The sequence below is a fragment of the Fukomys damarensis genome, unplaced genomic scaffold (genome assembly GCF_012274545.1).
Source record: "Fukomys damarensis isolate Sample0158 unplaced genomic scaffold, DMR_v1.0_HiC HiC_scaffold_4, whole genome shotgun sequence".
NCBI classification, from domain to species: domain Eukaryota; kingdom Metazoa; phylum Chordata; class Mammalia; order Rodentia; family Bathyergidae; genus Fukomys; species Fukomys damarensis.
In genome coordinates this window covers 3,493,889-3,505,016 of record NW_022900916.1, presented here as the reverse complement: position 1 = coordinate 3,505,016, position 11,128 = coordinate 3,493,889, and the positions used below count along the sequence as shown (strand labels likewise).

General features: G+C 40.6%; 1 protein-coding gene across 1 annotated transcript in view; it reads right to left on the bottom strand.

Moving 5' to 3' along the window:
* Positions 1-207: 207 nt before the first annotated feature.
* Pclo (piccolo presynaptic cytomatrix protein) overlaps positions 208-11,128 on the bottom strand; it is a 324,402-nt gene continuing 313,481 nt past the window's right edge. Inside the window, exons 28-30 of the mRNA XM_033758844.1 lie at positions 4,027-4,161; positions 3,476-3,621; positions 208-1,770 (exon numbers count right to left, since the gene is read on the bottom strand). Coding sequence (XP_033614735.1) covers positions 1,630-1,770; positions 3,476-3,621; positions 4,027-4,161 — 422 coding nt within the window. The 3' untranslated portion in view covers positions 208-1,629. The remainder of the gene's footprint in view (positions 1,771-3,475; positions 3,622-4,026; positions 4,162-11,128) is intronic.

Below are 11,128 nucleotides of genomic sequence, written 5' to 3'. Positions count from 1 at the left end.
ATCACATATAAAATCAAGAATTTAAAATGCAGGTAATAATTATGACTCACTTCTGTGCATAAAACTATATTTGGCAATGTGCTTTCATATTTCATAGGTCTCTTGATGTAATCACACCAACATTCCAGAAGGAAGGCTAGGAATATAATATTACTTTTATTGTATGGATAAGAAAACTGGAGGAGGGCCAGGGATTTAGCTCAGTGGTGCAGCAGTCAGCCTCGCAAGGTCAAGGACCTGAGTTCAATTCCCGATACCAAAAAAGAAAATTGGAGGGAAGGGAGGTAAAGTAACATTTGCAATGTCAGTAGCAGAATCAACACCAGAAGCCAGGGTTTTAACTCCCACCAACTGTGGTTTCCACAATTCCACGTTACTTCCTCTACTGCTGTTGGCTGGTGGGAGAGAGGATCCTTCATCTTAATGACATAGACATTGGTTGTTTCTTTGTATATTATTAAAATAGTTTAAAGTATATTTTAATCTCAAATGTTGGCGTTGGACATATTCTCCCAACAGAGATGAACTTGGTCAGTGTGATAATGTACTTAGGAAAGGGAACAGAGTACCAGAGAGAACGTGAGTCTGGTGTCCATTATACAATCAGTTCATGAGGGCAGGGTGAAAACATCACGGAAAAGCAGAAAATGACACCAATTTAGTTAATCACTGTCATAAGATTAATATGACCTGTTTGCCAGAGAAAGGCTTCTTCCTCTCTGACGATACATTACTCAAGAGAAAAGAAATGTGCAGCTCATCACATGTATTTGCGATTCCACAAAGAACAAGTGACCGTGCTCCCTAGAACGTACCGACTTAATCCAGGTCCTGTGGTGTGTACACTGAAAATGCCTCAGCTCGGTGCTAAGTTACAGGGACTTTGACATTTTCAACCAAACTTCAAATACTATGTGGGTCAACCGTCATCATGAGCCAGACTTGGTTTTATTTCTAGATAAATAATTTCATTTTTACCTAGTATCAGCTTTATTCTACACTATTAAAAACTATACTGAAACAAATGTGCTTTTACCGCGTGGATTTCACAGCTGGGGTTGTGCACCCTGTAACATTTGGGTGCAGAGCAAACCTGCCCCAGCTGGCCCGCCAGCCGTGACTCTCGGCCTGCAGACACAGTCGTCTTCCGCCGGTCCTGGGCCCACATAGCAGACGCATTCTGTGCCAGAGCTCAGAGTGTAACTTGTCCAGGAACACAAGATGAGGAAGTTTTCAGCTCTTGAGAACCGAGATTTGTTACATCAGATCTTTTGATGAAGCTTTCTTTGCACGAAAGTGACTTCTCTGAGGCCCTGCCTACCACTGCCCTTCCGCTCTGCTTGAAAAGGCTCCTTTGCCCTAAGTCATCGAAACTCCCCTCCCAGCTTCCTTTCACTGCCAAGAAAGCCCAAGGTCTCCAGAGCTCTATTTCGTTGCTTTGTTTTCAACCCGTGAACTTTTCCTTTGTGTCTCTCTCCGCTACCCACAGCGATAAATTTACGAGGCGGTCGTGGGTTTTGCTGCCCACGGATCCCCTCTCGTGCTGGCCCCGGGCAGTGCAGTACAAAGGCCTCCAACCCATCCGGCACCCGGCGGAGTCATCCACGCCCCGCTGAGCGTACACAGCTCTTAATGCGTCTGAGCGGGACTGGCCAGGAGTTTGTGCCAGTTGACAATTCTTTTTCTGAGATCCACTTTGTCAAGCCAGATACAGGCTTCACCGATCAAGGTCTTTTTCATAAATTTCCCTCCATTGGAGAAAAGCAAAATCTAGAAAAAAATAAAAACCAACCCAAATTATATATCTATATATATCTATATATGTATCTATCTCTCTCTCTATGTATATATGAATACACATATATACATGCATATGTCTATTTTTCAACTGCTTGACAGACCCTGAGTCATGAAAGAAACAGCACAGATAAGAGGAGGAGAGATGAAAAGTGGCAGGTGTATATATGTATTTTGGTAAGAGAACTAATAACCAAGATGTTCTCAAAAGATTTGCAAAATAGGAATTAATTCACATCAACAGTTTAAAATTATTCCCAAAGGAAAAGACACATCCTGAAGGGTATGATAATTCTGGATAAGAAGTGGATGAGCAGCTAATCCTAATTAGACATATGCTGAAACTGATGGAAAATTTCACAAAATAACTTTGCCAGACACATTTTTACTAGTTTATCAAAATGAACTGGTCAAATACTGAATCTAATAGAAAAATCACTTGAATGCTCGGTAAATAAATAGGACTTCTCAAGTCATCAATTCTGTTGAATATTTACTGATTTTAACGACAATGTGCCCTTACAACGTGATTCCCTCTTTCCTTTATGGAAATAACGTTACTCTCCAGACCTGAGGGTAGAGAGTGAGTAGTTGAAAGAATTGCAGAGAGTCTTAGGTCAAGCCACTAACCCTTGATAATTTTCCGTTTCTCCCCCACTTCTCGGTTCCTCTTCAGGATCTCATTCAGGTAATTCATTTTGTTTGTTTCCCTCTCTAACTCTTTATTTTCTTCCAACGTTAAAAATGTATTTCTGGTTATGACGTCTCTTCTGCTTTGGGTTTTGAGATTTCAAGGACTCCTCGTTATGACTGTCTTCTTCTCAAATGGATTTCTGAGAAGCTTCAGCTCTTCCCCCGCACAGCTCCCCTTGTGCTAACCCCACCCTGGCCCATCTGAGCACACACAGCAAGGTTTTCCTTTCCCTTTTATCCTGCCCCACCGCCAGCTAATCTCCTCAGAGGGTCTCTGTGCTGTAAGGAAGGGGTCGGATTTATCTCCAGTGCGAGGCTTCACGTGCAGGAGCACATGGCCTCCTCCACGCCTTCCCTTCTCCCCACTCCACGCTGCGTTTCTTCCTCACCAGTGTTCTGCATCTATGAAGACGCGATGTGCAGAGTGCTGCCCCCTGCTGGAGGGTAAGAGCAGCACAGCCAGGCCTTGCCCCACAGAGGGTGGCCGCTGGAAGGAGAGACCAGAAGGTGCATAACTATTGCACAGGACAGACTGGGGTTCACAGCGTGACGAGGTGAGGAGCTGATCAGAAAGTCAGGTGGGGTGAATTACACCTGCGATCATCGGAAAATCACTGCAGTGTGGCAGTGGGTGGAGAGAAGGAGAAGGGGGATTTGAAGGGCAGAGATCGCCATGAGCAGGATCAGAGGTTTGTTGACCTGATATGAAGTGGGTCAGTTTCTGGCGAGTCCCCGACCGGTCCCAAAGCCCAGTGGCGGAGTGAAGGGGAGGGCCCGACAGGAAGGGGCAGAGGCCAGGCAAAGCCCTGCATGCGGGGTGGGCAATGCGGGGCCGCGAGCCGCGAGGGCAGGGAGCAGGTGGGCGCTGTGCAGCGCGCCTGGGGTTAATCGTGTGTGACTGGGGAGCAGGGACCCAGTAGCTCAGTGGCAAACGTGCGGATGAAGCCCAGCGAACATCAGAAGACAGACAGTAACCGCGAGGTACCTGAAGAGAGTGCCCCGCGGGGCTGAGGCCGAATCGGAAAGTTTCGTTAAAGGAAGGCTCTCGGTCGTGTCTGCACACTCTCGTCTTCTTCTTGATCACCTTCTTCTGGGTCGAGATGTTCATCACATACATTTTCACGTACAAATCTGAAAATAACACCACAGCCCATTAAGGTCCACCAATCTTGCAATTTTTATGCCAACAATTAGAGTTCCACACTGACAGTTTCTGCCTGCAGTTTGTAGTGACAGGGATTTCACGTAATTTGTTTCAGGCAACATAAATCATTAAAAGTGTACCACTTTTCTTAGCAATTTAACCTTGTTTCCTGTCGTTTAAGGAAAATATCAATCTAATTGATGTGTTGAAAAACTCTAGCTAAAAACTAAGAAAAGACAATTTGGTCCATATTATAGAAATTAATTCTTTTCTCATATATTTCTGATACGTCTGCTACACAGATGAAATGTTACTTTTCACATAATGTTTAAAACCTGCCCTTAATAAGTTCCTACGTATTTTATATTTATTTTTATCATAAAATTAGATACCTGGTAAATGGTCAGGAGACTTAAATTTGTAGGTAATATTTCTGCATTGCAGGATTTCAACTATTAGCTGTTCACCGTCCGTCTTCATTTCTTTTTTCAATGCAATCTTGATTTCTCCCATTACCTGAGTTTTAACTGAAAGAATTTAATAAAAACATTGAGAAATTTGATTTTGTTTATTAGGTGTTTACTTCAGTGATCCGCGCATGCAATCCTTTGCTGGATCTTTATCCAGCTCCAAACTTCATCCTGTGGACACCCAGTTAGGTCAGACACAGCCGAGTGTTTGGTGAGAGCCTTATGGGGGTGGATGAATTTCACAGACCTCAGAGTCTGCCCAGTACTACGATGGGCTCATAGCAAAGGAGGTGGAGGACAGGGACGTGGATGTGTCACTAAACTAAAGATTTTGAGGCAAAGCAGTAACAGAGGAGACCATAGGAAGGACATACGGAAGAAATAATAAAATTCTAGCACAATTCATAGGAAATAACAGCGTCAGGTGAAACACAAAAAGCAGTTTGCCAACAATTGTTCATCACCACACTTGCTCAAGAACACTTACTAACATGACCAATACCATTGCTTATTAATTTTATATCTTTCGGTTTTCCTTTGCAAAAGAAATAGCCCAAAGAAAACCGCACCCAGGCAAGTAGGATGAGTGCTGCACATTGGAGGCGAAGCACTCCCTTGCTGTGTTTTATCTTGAGTTTTCTGGTGCTGAAGAGGGCTCGTTCCAGGCCTATCCCGGTATCAGTCCACCTGCTCCTCTGTCATCCATGGACTCGTTCACCAACACATACTGTATTTCCATCCTACCTGTGCTGAGCTCTGTTACAGAGAACGAACACAGTTGAGCCAAAACAGCACGCTCATTGGTGTCATGGCTTCCTATCCATTGGGAAGAAAAAGATTTCCTTCCATAAATGCATGATTAGAAAGACAGAAAAAGTTCTGAAGTACATGAGCATTGTTCCAAGAGACCGTAGCCAGGTAGCACTGGCTCTGGAAGAGCTGAAAGCAGGAGGATAAGAAAGACTTAACATGGACAGATGGTCGGGGAGGGCCTCCTTCTGTCAGAGAGTGGCGTGTTCACAAACAGGATTCCATCTGGGACATTAAGGCCACGGCGATTTTCCAACATTGTTCGTTCTGCCCATGTTAACAATGCGTTTTTTACCTTTAGAACACAGGGACGTATTGACACTCTATAAACACAGCTGTTGATCATTCTCAAACATTGTGATCTCAGGGGTTCTTTACTTTCAAAGAATGGAAGTTCTGCTGAGAACTTATGCATGGATTGCAGCTATCAACCGTAGAAATGTAAAATTTCTAATTTCAAAATCAAATGCAAAATTGGATAGACAAAAATATGCACTAACTGTTAAAATTAAAATATTATACATATAAATGTTTAATGAAAATAAGCATATCGTGTAAAGAAGAACAATGAGACATGCAGAAGCTTCCTAAGTGTTTGGCACGGCAGAGGACAGACAGACTCGCAGGCTTGTTTCCCCGGTGAATCCAGCACAGCATTGTATTTCAGCAGAACTGAATCAAATTTGTCTCATGCTGATGTGAAGCTGGGACAGAGAGGAGTCTGTTCTTATCTTTTCTGATGGCTGGGGATGCTCTTTGATCCTATGAGATATTTGACACAGGTAGTTTCGTAGAAATTTGTGGTAATGAGATTTTCAACCCAAATCAATGAGCTCTTGCTGCTATTTTAAAAGTTCATGAGTCCACTCTGAATGCTGAGTAGATCTTTTAACTCTGCCTGAGTTGATAAATATATTATCACATAAACATACTATGTGTTGAAAAATTGCCTAAAATCTAGGACAAAACAGTCTGGTCCATAAAAGAGACATTCAACAATTATTTTCTTATACTTTCTGATATACTTGCTGTGCAAAACAAATTTTGTTTAGCATTTTAGGTTGACTCACTAAAGCTAACTTTATGCTGTATTTAGGAAATGAAACCAAACTGTTCCATTGAAAACTGTAGAGATTGGCACATGTGTCCCACATATGGAATCAGTAAAAGAATAGGAGGTGAAATCTTATTACCAGATAAAGTATCAGATAAAGATCAGTCAAAATTCAACAAACAAGACTAAGGAGGCATCTACAAAAAATCCATAGATCATAAAAAGGTAAAGTAATTATGAATCCATGTGCACCACTGATACAAAGCTAAAGCTACAAAGCCAGAAGTAGAAGATGTAAGGATGAATAAAGAGAATAGCAGTAAAAGACTTCAGTGCACATTAGTGGGACAAGCCGGATTGAGTGGACTAAAATAAATAGAATATAGCAAATTACACCCTGATTGGGGAGAATATGCTTCCCTCCTCAAAAAATATGGATTATTCACAGAAATGGTCACATACCTTACAAGGAAGACATCAGTAAAAAGGAGATACTACAACAATTAGCTGATCACACACAAAAACAACTTGGGTAAATAATGAAGCTATGAGAAAATAGAGAAAATCTCTGAAAAATAATGATGATGAAAAACCTGCACTTCAGAATCTGCAGGAGTTAAAGTAATGACCAGAGGAAAATCCAAGCTTGGAACTCTAATTTCACTCACAGTGACAAAAATGCACAAACATAATGCTAGTTGCTAGTGAAAAACTCTTAAAAATGATATAAATTCCAGCTCCAAATCTGGGAAAAAAATAACAGAGGTATAAAAGAAGTTACAAGGAAAGCAATAATAAGGATAACACACTAATATACAGAGAATATTTTGCAAGTAGGTAAATTAATAAATGACAATTCTGAAACTTTGCTAAAATTTAACAAATCAGAAAAACTCAGAGTGAATTTAATCAGTGACATGTGGCCCCTTGACTACTATGACAGCCCATCCTTTCAGTGATGTGTGCAGAAATCTTCAAACTAAAAAATGAGAAAATGGGTTGACACATCTTGGAATCTCCCTTCTTCAGCATCTAGAGATGTCAGGAGTAAAAAAAAAAGTAAGGTGAGAATTCAGGAAAATGTTAACAGATAGCAAGGGATAAGCTCTAGTTTCCTGCCAAAAAATGTAAAAACTGGTGTCAAGAAATGGAAAGACAAGATTCCAACAAGACACCGCCTAGCAGCAGCCTGACTGTCCCGGGGGGTCTGCCAGAAAAAGCATGCACATTGACAAAACTCTGAGAATCTCCACCCACCTCCCTGTCACTGAGAAATGATCAGGGACAAACCCAAGAGAAGCCCAGCTAACCCTGGGGCAGGAAGTCTCCACTGGGCACATTGAGGTTCAGGAGAATCAGAACCAAACAGCCAGAAGTCCCTATCCCCAGGGCTCCTGGATGGAACAGAGGAAGTAAGCAAAGCTTCGAGTGTCTGCATAACATGAAGACACTTGCAGGCTTGCTGGAGCGAACCCTGGCAAAGGACTTTCGATTAGACTCAGGAGGCCCCTATGTTGGCAGACTAAGCGTGTCCTCCCTCCACAGCTTGGGGAGAGGAGGGAGGCAGAGTCACGCCCTCCTTTCTCCACCATCGCTGGGACGGAGGGAAAGGGCCCCTCACAGGAAGTCACTCTCAGCTTTGGGAGCGAGGGAACCGCACACTGTCCATCACACCAGTGAGCGTGCCAGCACTTTCTTCTGTGAGAAATTCACTTTTCTGGGTCATATCCTCCTTTATAGGCCTAGAGCACCAATGCAGCAACCATGAGAAAATTGTTATTTCCCACCTTCTCACTTGGGGAGAAAGGTGGTTCGAAACCCGCTAATTAAATTTCTCAAGTCGTTACCCGCCATTTCCATCTTGGAAGTTGAAGTTCACAAGCTTTGCAGGGTGACGCTCGTGAAGTTTGTGAAGAGTGTCTCTCTGGTCAAAGATTTCTCCAGCTCACACGTCACTATTTCCAGCGAGGGAAGCAGAGCTCGTATTCACGGTGTCCTCTCTCCGTGGTTGCCGAGCCCATCGTGGGCTCTGGGGTTGGACCTGTCTGCCCTTTTGTCAGTGCTGATGACTTTGTCCCTCAAAGCAGAAGCAGGGGTGGAGGAGGGCAGCTCTGTGTCCTCTCTTGCCACCAGGCGGGCAGCAACTCCATGTCTGCTCGAGGTTTCGAACTCAGAAAGGTGGCGCCTGCACGCAGGGTCATGGAGGAAATGGCGCAGGAAAAGGACTTCCACCCTTTCTCCGGTCCTGTAACCTGTTTCTTTGGTTTGATTTAAATAATTAAAGCTAGAATGAAAGTTCACGAATGTTTTAATCACAAAAGATGATGACTGTAGTAGGAGATTGATAACGCTTAGTGAAAACATCACTCCATATTTACACGTGCAGGAGTGGGACGAGGCATCCCATGATATGTGTCAATTTTAATAAAAGCGTAGAAACCTTACTCCAGAGTAGACATCTATTTTGCAATGTGGCACAAACTCAGAACTTCAGAATAGGAAGAAGGAGAGCAAGAAGGGATGGAGGGATACAGGTGACCGATGGAGGGGTGAGACACTGGGTGAAGCAAATGAAACAAACGAAGATTGCAAAGCTAAGTGCGAGAATAATCTCAGTTTAAAGTATTAGTGAATTAGAAACTCCAAGGAACGGAATTAGGTCAAAGAAATGCCTGCTACAGAGAGGAATGAAAGGCTTGGGGGGGGGAACAGGGAGTTAAGAATTTAGATAAGTAGAAGATAGAAATCTGATCAAATAAGAAATAGAGAATAGCATCAATTTTATAATTATAAAAATGTTTTCCCAAAATAACAGAAAAGAAAATCTACAGCTCAAAGAGCATCTCAGATCCCTGGGTGCGTCAGTGCTGATCTGTTGATATATCTACTTTAATACAGATATAAAAAATTCTTAAAAGATCCCTGGGAAATGAATAAGTTCTCTGAAAGAGTACGCTGATGTAGCAAAAATAAAACAAAGCTAAACAATATACCATCACTGAAGATACTATGGATATTTACGAGAACAAGGAACTTTTAAGAGAATAAAGCAAGAAGTGAAAGAGAGACAAAGAAGGAAGGGGACAGGGGAAAACTCTGAAGATTAAACTCTGCCACCCAATTAGCTAATGGAAGAAAGTGAGAAAAAGGCCAAAGAGAACTGATTCCTTATGTTTCAAAGCAGACAATCAATCGAATTTAAATGATATTAAAATAAAAATGAATCCCCTAATATTTAACTTGATTTCTTAAACAGTAAGACTTTTTATGAACTAATCTGGCTAAAATACTTACTGAAAATAACTCATTCCTTTATTTTTATTTTGATGTATTCTCTTCATTAAAACCCCAATATAATCGTCTTTGATAAGGAGCATGGACAACTTAACTGCACTTCAGCTAAGTTCATTCACTATCTCTTTAACGAAAGTGTTCAAACTAGTGTAATTTTAATTTGTCTTATTTTCTTAGATTTGCGTAACGCTTTACTCTTTAAAATGGTTTATTAGTATTTCTGTAGTACATACTTACTACATTCATTGTGGGCAGTTGGTCCATGTACATACGACACCCCAGTTCCTTAAACATCATCTCATTTATTTTCTACAGCCTTCCTTTACGTGCTTTCTTCTCATTAGGATATGCAGTGTCCTACTACTTTTTTTCACCAGAAAACAATCTTTATACATATTTTATCTTTGAAAAATATGTCTATGCCATATCTACACATCAATGTGCATACAGGCACTTCTCTTACTATCTCCAGTTTATATTTTAGCAAAATATATTTCAGGAAAACATTACAACTGACAGAACAATCATTGTCACACACACAAATAAGTGCGCTATATGCATTGTGAAATGAGAAAACAGTGGTGTAGGTATTGTAAATGACTCGCCTAATTGGTATATGGAGTAGCCAAAATTTTAATCTCATTTTCTCATGAACATTTATATTTTCTATGAATAAGATTCTTAAAATGACTCATTTATGGAAATAGTTATTTTGAAAGGTTTTTGTGACAATAGCAGAATAAAAGTCTTTTCAGAGGCAATTTTACCACTTCATTGTAAACATATACTTTACCTTGGAAAACAGAGAAGTAACAGCCACCAGCATTTTAAATAGTTTAAATAATGGAAAACATCTTCCGGAAGTTATTATCTACAGATATGTATCATGTTACTTATACAGATAATTTTGATTAAATACTAAAATCAACAATAACAACTTTCTGAAATACACAGCTACACAAGAGCCTATATGAAATTGCTTAAACATGCAAAGTAGTCTAAAAGAAGTAAATATCAATTGAGAAAATATTTATATTTTATAACATCATTAGAATCTACGACACTTGGCTGAATTCTAAAAATTCTATTGCAACTTCACCAACCTTTTCCAATGCAAAGAACTCCTTGGAGACAATGTTTAAGTAACTGAAAATGGGTGAAATGTGGAAAAGAAGAGAAGGAAATAATAGTACTCTATAATATAAAAGGAAATCTACACAAGGAAAAAGGCATAGGGTGAATAAAATTCTCAGTGCTTAGACTTTTGCTTTTGCAAGTTTTCATTAATAAACACTAAATAAAACGAGGTCGGCTGTGGGTGCTAGCTAAGAAAGTGTGGGTTGGTGTCAAATACCATGTATATTTAGCCTGACAGTCTCACTCCTCATGATTCACTACTTCAACCCCATTGCTCATTGCAAAGGTAAGAAAAGTGTCATGTGGAATTAAGATTCACTTACACACACAAAACACACACACACACACACACACACACACACACACAGAACTCTGGCTTCTAGCACTGTGAGATGGCAGGCAAGCCATCAAATTCCTCAGGTTTATATTTCCTATATGTATGTTGACAGTATGCAAAACTATCATTAAAATATTTCTCTCAAGGGATGGAGATGTAGCTCAGCGGTTCGGTAGCCTGCCTTGCAAGCGCAAGGACCCGAGTTCAATCCCTGGTGCCAAAATAAATAAATAAATAAAATATTTCTCTCAGCTTTACAGGATAATAAAACTTAGGGGGCATTTTCTTATATACATATTATTTAGTTTTGCATTTCATTAACTAAATGTATTGTGTTCTAAATAATTTTATGTGCTTTCTAAACTTTTCTTTATTATTATTAATTATTTTTT